This window comes from Protopterus annectens, chromosome 14.part0 (genome assembly GCF_019279795.1).
Source record: "Protopterus annectens isolate FY-2018-M chromosome 14.part0, PAN1.0, whole genome shotgun sequence".
NCBI lineage: Eukaryota > Metazoa > Chordata > Ceratodontiformes > Protopteridae > Protopterus > Protopterus annectens.
The window spans coordinates 1130657529-1130671445 of NC_056748.1; the positions used below are offsets into that span (position 1 = coordinate 1130657529).

General features: G+C 39.4%; 1 protein-coding gene across 1 annotated transcript in view; it reads right to left on the bottom strand.

Moving 5' to 3' along the window:
- Positions 1–13917, bottom strand: part of DNTT (DNA nucleotidylexotransferase) — an 877936-nt gene that overhangs the window by 163540 nt on the left and 700479 nt on the right. The window contains exon 9 of the mRNA XM_044056916.1: positions 7299–7562. Within this exon, the coding sequence (XP_043912851.1) occupies positions 7299–7562 (264 nt within the window). The remainder of the gene's footprint in view (positions 1–7298; positions 7563–13917) is intronic.

Genomic DNA, 13917 nt, shown 5'->3' on the forward strand with positions numbered 1-13917 from the left:
AATGACAGGGCAGTATTTATAATCTCAGCCTGTGCCCCACAGCAGGGATGTGATAGTGAGGAAAAGAGTGCATTCAGACAGCAGTTGCAGGACCTACTAGATAAAGCAGGACAACATGAATTGGTGTTGATAATGGGTGACTTGAATGCACATATCGGGACAGACAGAACAGGATATGAGGACTGCCTGGGTACACATGGGTGGGGCAACAGGAATAAAGGAGAGGCCATTCTAGAGTTCTGTTTGACAAATGGCTTGATAGTAGCCAACACATGGTTCAGAGAGAGACAGTCACAAGATCACATACAAGAGTAGCCAACATGCAACTCAGGCAGACTTCCTCCTAGTAAGGAAAAGGCACTGGGGTAGAATCAGTGACTGCAAAGTCATCCCTAGGGAAGCAGTTGGCCCACAGCATAAAACATTGGTTGCCACAATCAGCTTTAACCAGTGGTCCGAGAGGACTCTAAGGTTAACAGAGATCAGACTGAAGACCTGGAATTTGACTGGAGAGAAAGTACAACAGATCAATGAATTACTCAGGGGTGTAGCACCCCAAAAAGAGAAGTAAACAGGTGGATTTGAAGAAGAATGGGAGCACCTCAACTCAGCATGTGTGAGGACAACAGAATAGATACGTGGCTGAGCCACGTGTGGAAATAAAGTACATAACAAAAGCTGGTGGTGGAATGCAGAAATCCCGGAAGTCATCAAAATTAAAGAGGCGTGAAGAAAATAGAGATAGAAAAAAATCGACCAGGCTAGGAAGGGATACTGGTCGGCTAAGAAAGGAGTTGCAATAGCAAAGAACAGGGCATCAGAGGCACTCTACCAGCTTCTGGAAAATGACTCGGTTTCACAAAGAAACTATATGAGGTTGCAAGGCAAAGACAGTCAGGCATCCTTCATGAAGGATGCCAGCAACAGCCTGCTCACCAGTCCGCAGGACATGCTGCAACATTTAGCTCAAAAAGCAGTTTACATTGTCAAAATCATGGATGGAAAAATCGAATCGTGCTTAGTATGGCTAGGTGTGGTTGTTAGCCTAGTAAACACCTATGAACCCATAAAACTCCACAGAAGCTGCACTACCCTGCCTAAGATGAGACTTTTCTGCTTCAAGAGGAGCCCACCTCTTGTATTAGTAAAGACACCACTAAGGAAAATAAAGCCAAAGATAACAGCAAGCTCAGATGAAGTCACAACAGATGTGATAAAGATGCCAGTTGAGAAAGGGGTAAAATGGCTCCTGAGGGTATTCATAGCAGTGTGGAGAGAAAGGCTTATCCCAGATGAGTGGAAAATAAGCATAGCTATGCATGTGTAGAAGAACAAAAGTGACATCCACAACTGTGGGAAGTACAGAGGCATCAAACTCCTATCACATTGCAAGAAAGTTCTAGAGACAGTGACTGATAAATGGATACACAGAGTTGTAGAAAGTAAGATGGGAGATGAGCAGTTCAGATTCAGATCAGTATACAGCACAAATGACTCCATGTTTGCAGCGGAAAGCATCCAACTGGGCATTCATAGACTTGCAGAACGCATATGACAGGATCCCAAGAAAACTGCTTTCGGCAGTACTGCAGTGGTTCAAAGCCTCAGAAACATTGGTAGAATTAGTGCAGGCTATGTACAAGGACCCAATGACTCAAGTACGAACAGAATTTGGTCAGAAAGGGGGGTTCTCAGTGGGAATGAGTGTATACCAGGGTTTGGCTTTGAGCCCACTGCTATTCATACAGGTGATGGGCTACATTACCAAACAGGTTGGAGTGACAAATCAACAAAGTTGCTGTAAGCAGATTATGTGGTATTACAGGCAGACTCTGAGCAAGAACTTCAGCAAAGGATAGGGGAATAGAATGCAAAACTGAAGGCACATGGGATGAAACTAAGCATCGATAAGATAGTGGCAATGCCAGCAAATTGGGGATATCAGAAGAAGCTGAGCATTGACATAGATGGGAAGATTGTGGAACAGGTAAATAACTTTAGGTATCTGGGAGGGGTGGTTGAGAAGAAGGGTAGTCTGAATGAAGAGGTCAAAGTTAGAATCAGAGGGGCTGCAGCCAAGTGGCACAGAATGTCAGGTGTAGTCTATGACAGAAGAATACCAGAGGAACTGAAAGGTAAGGTGCACAAGACGGCGGTGTGACCAGTATTACTGTATAGTACAGAAACCTGGGCAGTAAGAGCAGAGCAGGTGAGGACGCTAGAGGTGATGGAAATGAGCGGTGGTATGGATGCACACTGGGGGACACACAAAGAAAGGAAGATATAAGAGCAGAAGTCAAAGTAGCACCGATGGCAGAAAAGATCAAGGAGAAAAGGTTTTGGTTGTTTTGATACATGTGCAGAAAAACAGAAGACAATCTGGTAAAGAAGATTTGGAACAAACAGGAATAAGGTAAGAGGAAACAAGGGCATCCAGCAAAGCGGTGGATGAATTGTGTGTGAAAAGATTTGTGACAGTCAGGCAGGAGTATCAAAAGAAGGCATGAGTGATGCACCGAATCGAGGAGATGGCGACAGATGACATGATACCCCAACCCCATGTAGAAAATAGGAAAAAGGGGGGTGGTGATGGAGCTGCTGGTGAAAAATTCTCATGTTTGATGCTTAAAAGCAAATCCTTTAAGAGTCTATGTGGTTACAAAGTAACAAGACAAGTCTGCCTTTACTGACTGCGAGATGTGGTTACAAAGTAACAAGACAAGTCTGCCTTTACTGACTGCGAGATGTGGTTACAAAGTAACAAGACAAGTCTGCCTTTACTGACTGCGAGGCACTGGCATTGCACCATCAGTGCCAGTGGTGATGATGTAGTGGCAGACATTTGTAAAATCATTCCTACCAGGAAATGGGGTTTGACAACTCTTTATGGAGATGGGCTGGAGCATTTTATGGGTCCCTAACAACCTCTGGCCATAGCTGGGGCGCAATCGGGGTGCTAGACAGTCAGGGTAAAGTCCACTGCTAACCCTTCAATTAACAAAGTCCATTTCAAAAAGGTCACTCTGGAAGCCATACATGTTGTGGTAGTCTTCATTTAATAAACAGTAGAGCTGGCCACCAACCCCTGCATCACTTGAATGATGGCAAGTTTGGTATCACTTGAGTGAGCTTCTCCAATCTTGGCATTAAGTTCTTTTTCAGAGAAGCACTGGTTAAAAAGATAAACGTGCTAATAAAACATGGAAAACATGACAGAAATTAGTCCTTTTATGTCATCTGCAAAATGTATTGCAGCACCGTTTATGATGGTCACTGACAGACTGCAATAATCTACTCTACTTCATACACTGATATGCTGGATTTAAGTATCATACTCCCTAATACAGGTGAAGTGCCCCAATGGTGTAGAGATTCTTACTGTTTCACATTACTTGGTTTTCTGGTTTCATTTGTCAATGCGGTATGTTTCCTGCAATGTCTGCATATCCCACCTGAGTTAATATGACTTTTTGTTGAGGTGACTTAATCCTGTCTTATTTTAAAGTCGTGTAGACTACTAGATTAAAAAAATGATCTACATTGTTCAAATGTGTGTCTGTCTCTGCAATGGATGTGTGTCCCATCCAGGATGCCATTCTACACAGGGGAGGCTCTATCATTCCCCTGATCCTGAACAAATAAACTGAACACTAGAGAATAAATAAAGTAACATTAATACAATTCAAATTGTTTGTTAGAACTGTGTTTCCCTTTTTCTCTATGATTTTCGATCCTCAGTATAAGCTTTTGAATTATTTAAATCACACATGCTGTTACAACTGTATCTGCAGAATTCTTATAATTATCACTCCATATATTTTACAGAAATTGTTGTTACAGAATGGCAAAAGTACATGCACAGAATTTTTAGATCACATATTTGTATATTCCTGATTTAGCTTCATGTCTAAATATAGCTATATATATTAAAAATATTGTTTTCCCTGCACAACTATCGTACAATTCTTTGTCTGCATTTATCAAAGGTGTTGATTCTGTCCTCTGGAGAACTGATCTCTGAGAAATCACCTTGAAACAACTTTGAGGTGGAGGTGTTCAAGTTTTAAAAACACATTCTTTTTTTGGTGTGTGTGTGTGCGTGTGTGTGTGTATGTGTGTGTGTGTGTGTGTGTGTGTGTGTGTGTGTGTGTGTGTGTGTGTGTGTGTGTGTGTGTGTGTGTTACATATGACTGAATATAAATTTTGGCTAAAAGGTTTCAGATATGGATATGACAGCTCGTTTAAAGTTATCCGCCTTCCTGACAGAAATCACATAGCTGGCAGATTTTATTTTTAAGCATAGTTAAATTGCTGAGACTTTAAACTACATTTGATTTTTTTTGTAATAGAATTATAGCTTCTGTAGTACAAACTAGATCTTATTTGGGTATGTCATTTTTTTCTATTACATACAATTTAGGAGGACATGCTGAACCCTAAAGTACATGTTTCAAGTGTTGATCTAACAGTTATAAAAAGAAAGTGACACACTAATGCAATGCATAAAGCAATAAGACAGAGTCAGATATTTCACGCAATTCCCAAGATTGCACTTCTTCACAGCAATTAATTTTTTTAGAGATTTAATGACAGTACTAGGAGTTAGTCCATCTCTTTTGTTTTTAAACTGTTCTATTAACATTTTGAACTTTATCGAGCAAAGTCAAAAGAACAGCGACATCCTGCCAAGACCCTTAAAATTAAGGAGTAGAGGTAACATCCCATTACAGAAAGAAATATATTGAATGACTTGATAATAAATGACATTTTTTTACTTTTAAAGCAATAACTTATCAAAAAAGGAGCTTAAGCAGCCATGATGAAATGAAGACAGCTGTACAGATTTTGTAACATAAATGTCTCTTGGCAGCATCTCAAACAGCTTCATTAAAGAAATTAAACTTCCCAGGTATCTTTATTAGCATTTGATAAATGTAAGCATGTAGCCGTGTTAGCAATCACATGTCTAAGGTTCACCAAAAGGCAGATTAGTGACCTTTTATGGAAATGCAAAATGGATTTTATTGAATATTGTGCTTGTTTTGACATATCTCAATGTTCCATATGGGGCATTCAGTGGTACTTGATGACTTCTGTGTTTGCAGAGCTGATATTAAAGGACTCAGCTGTCCATTGTAAGTATGCAACCTTACGACTGAAAATCGGAAACAGAGCTTTATGACCAGCTTGCAAGACAATATCCAGATGTTAACAGTTTACAAATTTAAGAGAAAACATGAACTTTTTCAATGTTGCATTTCCCACATTATTTTAAAACTATATGGATATCTTAGAATAAAAGCAAGTCTATCATTAACAGTACTATGTTAATTATTCATGGATCTTGTTTGTTTATTTATATATATATATATATATATATATATATATATATATATATATATATATATATATACACACACACACACACACACACATATATACACACACATACATACACAGTACATGGTTTATTTTGAGCCATTCACTGCTACTTAATTATAACAAAAGAAGTATTGTTAAGCTGGCTTATTAAATGTGGCTTCTTTTTAATGTTGTTTTACTAAACTCAAACTGCACTTTGCATAAGCAAACTAGTGGCCGTGGCCATGAAAAAAAGACTAGGTTAATGGCCTATTTACGCTGTCCATTATTATTATACAAACAGATAGAAGGGAGCAGCAGCAACATGCCACGTGTGGTGTGCCCTGAGTTGTTTAAAGAAAACACTGCAGGGAGGGATAGGGACTGTTTAGTTGCTGCGTCCTTCATTGACTGTGTCTTCTATCTATAAATGTTACATAGCAATCCTTTGATTATTATTAATATTCAAGCATGAGTCATGACTACTACAGGGGACTTGGGTACTGAGTTAAATCAGCTTCATTAAATAGAAATTTGAGTGAAATAACCCATTCAAAAGTCTGAGCAACATATGCAAAATAGTTTTTGGATGAAGCTTCCAGCCTAATACAGTGAAGTACAATCCCTGTACCACCCCCACACTTAATCACCTCTGAGGTCATTACAGCTGCACATTTGGAATAAGTACAGACCATCTAGCAGTAGTAGTCGTCAATCAACTCAAAAAAAATTAGTAATTTAAGTTTTGTTTTTTCTTTCTTTTTTATTTTTTTTATTTTGCACAGCTCACTCAGTTTATAGGTCAAGAAAGGTATGGTACCCCACTATTACAGCACTGTTTCTTACCTACATAGTGAAGTTACAACTAGTATGCTAACTGATAGGGGAGTATTATGTATGATGCAATAGATGAAGTTGCTGCGGTTAAGTTATAACCACATATGCAAAGGATAGCCAGCTGTGAACTTTTCTACTTCTGTAATAGAATCTGAGACCTAAAGCTATGAGAACTATGCTCTGACTGATGACAGACTCACTAGCTGCATAAAGCACATTAGCATTGTACTGCAAACTGGCATGAATAATGCAAGCCTGCATTCCCACTACTGCTCTCACTGAGCCAGCAGAGGATGAAGGACCAAACAGTAAAGCTTCAAGTTCATGTTGACTGTTGTTGGTGTCACATGAATGGAAGTTGCCACTGACTGAAGTAACACACTGGTACTAGTATGAGGCTATGGTGCATAAAGCGCTGCAAGCAGGGTGGCATAGTAAAGATGCAGCAGTATTTGGTAAATGTCTCTGGAAAGAGTCAAGAGACTGACAAAAAAAAAAGTGTGCATGTGTCTATGCACGTAAATGTATGTCTGAATATAGGATATGTGGGTCCCCTCAAATTAGTCTAATGTCAATGAGACAGACATGAAAAATGTAAAGAAGAAAAGTCAAAACACATACTATGAACAGAATCAATATTAAAGCAGTAAAGGGTATATGACCTTTACTTATTTTACTGCCATCTCAGAGTTGGTTTTATCTGCATCTGTCTGTCAGCACTGTTACTAAATTGCAAAGGAGGACACTATACTACAGGTAATTGCTGTTCACAGCCTGGTTTTGAAGTCATCTCCGGTAGAGCAGCTATCAGTCTCTGCACTCACTTTGTAGGTGTCATGGCACATGCAGCTTTTGTGACAAAGCTCCTTGTTTACCACTACCAGTACGGCTGACATTTATTTCTCTGCATTGCCATGTATCTTCCCATTTAGAATTATAACGCCTTTATAGGTAACAATAAACAATACATTACTTATATATTGTTTCATTCCTGTTGTCACACTTGGAGTCCTCATTGAAATCGCAAATCCATCTTTGTTTTGATGCTCATACCAGTTCAACATATTAAGCAATATATATGACCTGCCCCCGTAACTTACCCTTGATCCAGTCCAGCCCAACAGGGCAAATGGGTATCGATCAAATGGAGGTACGACTATGTCCACACGGACAGCCTTCCAGTCTTTTCTGTCTGAACCAGTTACATCTTGATGCCCATCACAGCTTTCGTAGTCTACCAAGACTTTGTTCAGCTTAAGAATTATAAAGCTCTTCAAGAAATGGTCCAGAGCATCAACCTTTCTGCTTGGTAATTTTCCTGGTTCAAATGTGGATTCATTTATGTCACAATATAGAAGCAATTTCTACAAAAAAAAAAAAAATTACAAGATTTAGATTTTCTGTAGTTCCTAAAATGAAATATAATAAGTACAGTATCAATATTACATTTACTTTTATCATTACTATAAGCAAATCAGACTTACTGGTAAAGAAGAAATAATTGAATCACAAAGCATTCACCTGCTGTTGTTGCTTTTCTCAACTATTTTTAAGGATCAATTTGAATCAAAACTAAGCAGCACAATATCTTACCACAATTCTCAAGGCCGAAGAAACCATGTTTACAAAAAATCGGCATGAAAAATAAACAGGTTACACTTGATTAAACATATTATGACAAAATCTGGTAATTAACCCACGCTCACATGACTCCTTGCATATAGACCTCTCTCATAGCCAGTTCCACATAAACAGAAGCAATCTGTCTACAGGGTACTTAAAAAAAAAAAAAAAACACAAAAGTAGAAGAGCACTTTAGCTGCTTGTCTTGTTTCATTTATAGTATTTATTCTGTTGAACATGTTTTTAGCAACACCCTGTTCCCAGGGGGTGTCGGGAAAGGATTAGAATGACATTCATGCATACAATTGTAAAAGTGCAACCAGGCAGAAAACATACTGCATTTTTTCTAAGGTGGTGTACAAAAGAAAAATGCACTTTTTCTGCAGGGTATCTCATCATTAACATATGTAGTTTCATTGCAAGGCAAATATAGAACTTTCATGAATGACCCTAAAAAAGGTTTTGGGAATAACCTATGTCAATAACCACTCCTCTCCCCGACTGGATCACAGAAAAGATAAGGTGGCTGTATATGGTGCATCAGTATGCCAAGCAGAAAATTATGTCCTGTTAGTTAATACAGAGGACTGTGTCTCTGAGCTGTTAACAAGCTTCTTTCTAAAGTCCAGAGATTGATCCCATCAGCCTCTTTTTGCCCATTCTGTGACTCTGAAATAGTCACTTAGCCAGACAGTGATGTGGGGTATATGGGGAAAAGGGCTTCACACTTCAATGGTTTTGTGGACTGTGTGCTTAGTAGCTACCTATTATTTTGGTGAAGCTTCGGCTGCTGATTTCGTCCTTGTCTGCAGGTGTGCAATCTCCATTATCTTCTGCTTTGGTAATAGAATGGATTAACTAGTGAAATTGTAATGAGGGGAGCATCACTGACAGTTTGTCATTTTTAGGTACGTACAACCAAAATAATACAGGGCCTTAAAGGATCCACTACGAGTTGTTGAAATAAGACTTCCACATACAAACCACTAAGTGCAAACTTCTAGAAAGTACATATAGCAAAACTACTGTAAAAATCACATAGACCATTTCTTTTTGCAGGCTAAAGACCCCTGCATCTCCATGTAATGGACTTCATCCCCAAATATTACTTGTATACCATATCCATGGTCACATAATATTGGGGTAAAGGGGGAAAAAATCACCCAGTAAGGGGGAAACACTGTAAACACAACCATTCTTCAGTCTAAATGCAGACAGAGCAATAGTTAAGTCATCTGTTGTACTGGCATACCTATCAACTGTACAGATTTTGGCAGAATATCCAGATTTTTGCCTCATATTTTTTGGTCCGTTTTTCATAAAATTGTGGTTCTCTGGCAAATTGGTAGTAAATCATTGAGGGCTGAAGCCAGGAAATAATGACAAACATGTGAGTTTCAGACTTCATACCCCTCAGAAAATGTATGCTAATGCAAAACATGTTATCCTATCAAATTTCTAAGTATATAAGAGCAATATTTAAAACGTGTATTTTTGGGCCTTTGTTCCCCCAATATTTATGGCTCTGTCCATATTTTTTGTTCTAAGATATTGAGAGGTATGTGCATTGTGCAGTCCCAAGACAGGTGCCCCCTTCAGACAAAAGCTGAGGACGACAAAAATGGTCTTCCTTAATCTTCAAGATCAAAAAAGTTCTTTGTTGCTGAGTCTAATTATGGCGGCCGCCATGAAACCGGTTACTAGATAATAGAAATCAAAGTCTAGACCAACATTACTGGACGTAGTGAATATAGTAACAGCAATAAAACAACTGGAACTAGGATCTTTAGAAAAAGGAAGGAGCAAACTACATAGGAAAAAATGGGAATTGTGGGAACAATATACGCAGAGAAGGAACAGGTTTAAGAGGCAGGATTTGAATGAGCCATATAATGCTTAACTGATAATGACTGGATAGATTTATGGTGTAATTTTGTTTGTTTTTCATTTGCATTAATGTAAGATTGCCTGTGTCAAATGTGGTAGTTTAATAAAAATGTTTGTTCAGAAAAAAAGTTCTTCCCTTGAAGATGAAAAGAAGCCATAAAATTATCCATGGCTTCTTATAGAATTGCTGCTACTATGGCCATATCCCAATGGAAACTGCTAATAACAGTTATTAATAGCTTGGTACCTGGGGCAGCTCTCCCCTTTGCCCTACCCTGAGTAGAAAAAATGAAACAGCATAACCAGTCTGGCAACACGAGCTTCAAAAGACATGGTTTCATTCTGAATATTGAGCATGTAAATTGCACTTGTCTATCACTGGTGTATTCCTCAAAATATAAACCAGAGTCTATCATTTATTTTAACACTGGAGGTTGTAAATTTAGGGTGGCATTCATAAGGTAGTGCAGTTATTCTGCAGAATGTTACTTCTGAGGGGGGGTGCACTGAATTAATATTTAAAAGCTAACTATGGATGTAACAGGCAAGGAATAGCATTAGCATGCCAAGCTTGAAGCCACATAACAAAGCAAATAAGCACTGCTAATGTGTATGGTATGTCTGTATTACCGTACCGTTAACAGCAATACTACAGCTTGCATTGGTGACGTACCTCTCAACTGTACAGATTTTTGCAGAATGTCCAGATTTTTCCTCATATTTTTGGTCTGTTTTTCCTAAAATTGTGGTTTTCTGGCGAATTAGTGGCAAATCTTAAAAAAACTGAAGTCAGAAAATAATGACAGAAGTCTGAGTTTCAGACTTCATACCCTTCAGAAAATTCATGCTAATTCAAAATCTGTTATTCTTTCAACTTTCTAAGTTTGTAAGATCAATATTTAAAAACTGTCCCTACTTTTGATCCTTTGTCCCACTTTTATTTATGGATTTGTCCAGATTTCTTGCTCTAAGAGGTTGAGAGGTATGATTGGTGCTGTGCAAGATGTCACAACAAACACATACCTCCAAACTAGCACCTGTACTGAGTGGCTTCATACAGTAATGTGGTGCACAGTGACAACGGGTGGCACAAAGCAACAGGTAGGGTAGCATAGTAGCCACCTGTACCATCGCCCTATTCATTATTTAAATCCACAGAAAAAAGATGAAAAGGGGAATATAGTATGCAGAGGGACACTGTACAGCCAACCAATATGGACTGTATGTTGGGTGAAGGAGGGGTATCATTTTTATACAGAATGTATCAAGGGATGGCTTTGGGTAGGATAGAGGTAGAAGAGCAGTAAACAGACAAACACATATCTCATACACAGAAAGGCGGGCTGAACAGTAGATTGACACATGTAGGCAGATAATAAACAATTGATAAGCTAGGGCTGGACAACAAAACAAATTGGTGGAGAAGACACAGACAGGAGGGGTAATACTGAAGGTGACAGTAAGCTTGGCTAGATGGTTGACTACTTGTCAGCCCCAAAGGGGAATAAACCCTGGCATGATACACCTTGGTGGCCAGTATCATGAGCTGGCTTTCCCTTGGTAGCCTGATAGCCAGATCCTATTAGTCAAACAATGGCCCATATTACTCTAGAAGGTGCTGTTTGTTGCTGATACAGGAATCCAGCTACTTGCACAAATCAGCACCCACCAGCCCCTGCACAAGCTACTAGATATACCTCTCAAAATCTCTGCTCAAAAAGTTTGCACAAAATGAAAAATAATGGTGGGACAAATCCTCAAAACTCATGGATCATTTTTAAATATTGCTGTAACTTACAAAGTTAATAAAACAAAGGCTTTGCACCAGCACCCATTATCCAAACAAGTTGTATTAAACTCTATTGTTTGACATTACTGACTAATCTTGGGTAATTTAATAAAAAATCTAAGAGATGATAAGGGACAGGACAAAAACATGAGGCAAAATCTGGGATATTCTGCAAAAGTCTGGATAGTTGAGAAGTAGGCTGCCAGTTTATAACAGGGAACCACTGTCTGTTGTCAGCAGAGGGTCCATTAACCTCCAGTCTATAATTGAGGACATCAGGTGCACCTGAGGTCACCTTCAGCAGAGGAGTGATTTTCCCCCTTCTAAGAGACAAAATGTGGAAATAGTGACCAAGTTTCTGGTTCAGCAGTTAGCAGAGACTGAAATAAGCATATATAGGAGATATAATGGGAAGAAATAAGATACACTAATATAACAAACATTATTGCAGATGTATAAACGAACACTATAAAAACATATATTCATCCTGCTGTCCAGACAGCTATTTCTGCCTTCTAGGACAGCCAAATATGCTCAAGCAATTCTCTCTGGCAGCTAAAAAAAGTGATGTTAAACAAAGGGGAAATAACACGTACAACATTAGATTGGGGAAATAAAATACTTACAGTACCTGTCTGACTCATCCTTTGAAACTATGCATCCCCCTAGCAGAACAAGTCACATGGCACTCCTTTAGGTAACTGATGTCCGCATTGCACACAAGTGAGGTCAAACTAGCCATTGACCTTTTTAAGCAGGGGAATCGTAATGCCCCTGCCAGTTACTGACTGAAGTCCCTGTGCAGAAAGAACAGTAAAATCCTGCTTTTCTTAGTGCACCAAGCAAGAGCCCTTCCTTTCATGGTGGATGAAGGGGTTTAAAGCTACTCATCTGGTCTCCTCAAGGAACAGTATTGTCAGTCACATACGTCTCATGTTTCTGAATCATGTACTGGATAGACAGTATAATGCTGACCACTGCACTGCACACACTAGCAGTTTGTGCTGAACAGTACATAGTGCTAGTTGTTATGAGCTCAGTGTACAGAAGTGACACTGGCACTTTCTGGCCTGATTTGCATAGCCATTACATTAAATGGCCTATGTTATCATAACATAAAATGCCATCTTGTACAATGCCACTTCAATTGTTTTTGAAGTGTGAAGGTGAAGCATTACAGCAAGAAGGAAAACAGCACTAGTAATGTACTTATTGCAATGCCTGTGATGGAGAGGAAGGGTCAGTGTGCCTTTATTTGTGCAACTGGGACACAAGCAAGAGTGAGCAGCATATACAGGTATTCCACCTCAGGTATCACACAAATGTCAGTGGTCCCACAGGACACACAAGTCAAGACATGTAGGTGTAAAAGCATATATCACATGAAGGATTACTACTAGGGTTGCCAGCTTTTAGTGTAAAAAATTCTGGACATGTACGTGAAAGCAAAATGCATGCAGAATAATAGTGCGCATTAACCACCCCTCGAGGGGATTTTCATACAATATTACTGTGCTCAAACAAACATATTCTAGTATTCTTCAGTGTCAGTGACAGTGTCCCTTAATTCTGGACAGTTGTCAACCCTAGTTATTACATGAGACATTTATGCACCCCTGTGGGGATGTTACGGCCATAAAAAAGCATGGGATACCATGTCATGCAGGGTGGGCTATTGCATAATTTCAGAGTCATATACTGGGGAGGAGGCATAGCAATTTGGTAGCTGCAGGTGGTATCTAGACAGATGGAGTTGGGGGTATGGGGGGAGTCATGACTGATACATGCATGGGGTAATCTAGCACATACTCCCAGTGAATGACATTTTGCCTGCAAGTGTACAGATTTTGATATAGCCACCCAGGGGAAGCAATGCCTTTAGATGATCACAGTCATGGGAAATTATTTAATCCTGCAGGCCCTCTGCATGCATGAGACACGCCTACTGCCAAAGGTGGTACAGACCACCAGTTCAAGGACTGGATCTGCAGGTCATGGCATCAGATGTGAAGACGGTGGGGGAGCCAGAACAGGTGCAAAGATGTCTTATGCTCAAGACATTGTGATGGACAGGACAAACACAGGGGGAAGTCCATCAACTCTAAAGCACATAATGGAGATGGGGATTTCTAGTGTTATTCAATGGTCATGGAAGAGAAGAGAAATAGTGAAGCCTGAAGCCCTGCGACTCCTATACTGCCCACGATATGCATGCAGTACTAAACATCAGCTAACAGATGTGAGGGGTCAACAATCCAGGCAGAGACGGCTACTACATAGACCAATGTAGAGCTGGTGAGTATAATCCATGGCATGCGTATGGGTATGAGGTAGCTCTTAACAGTGACACAGAATATCAGCACAGTGAGAAAACAGTGCTATTAAAGTCACTAGTGACTAGACACATAACTCATTAACAG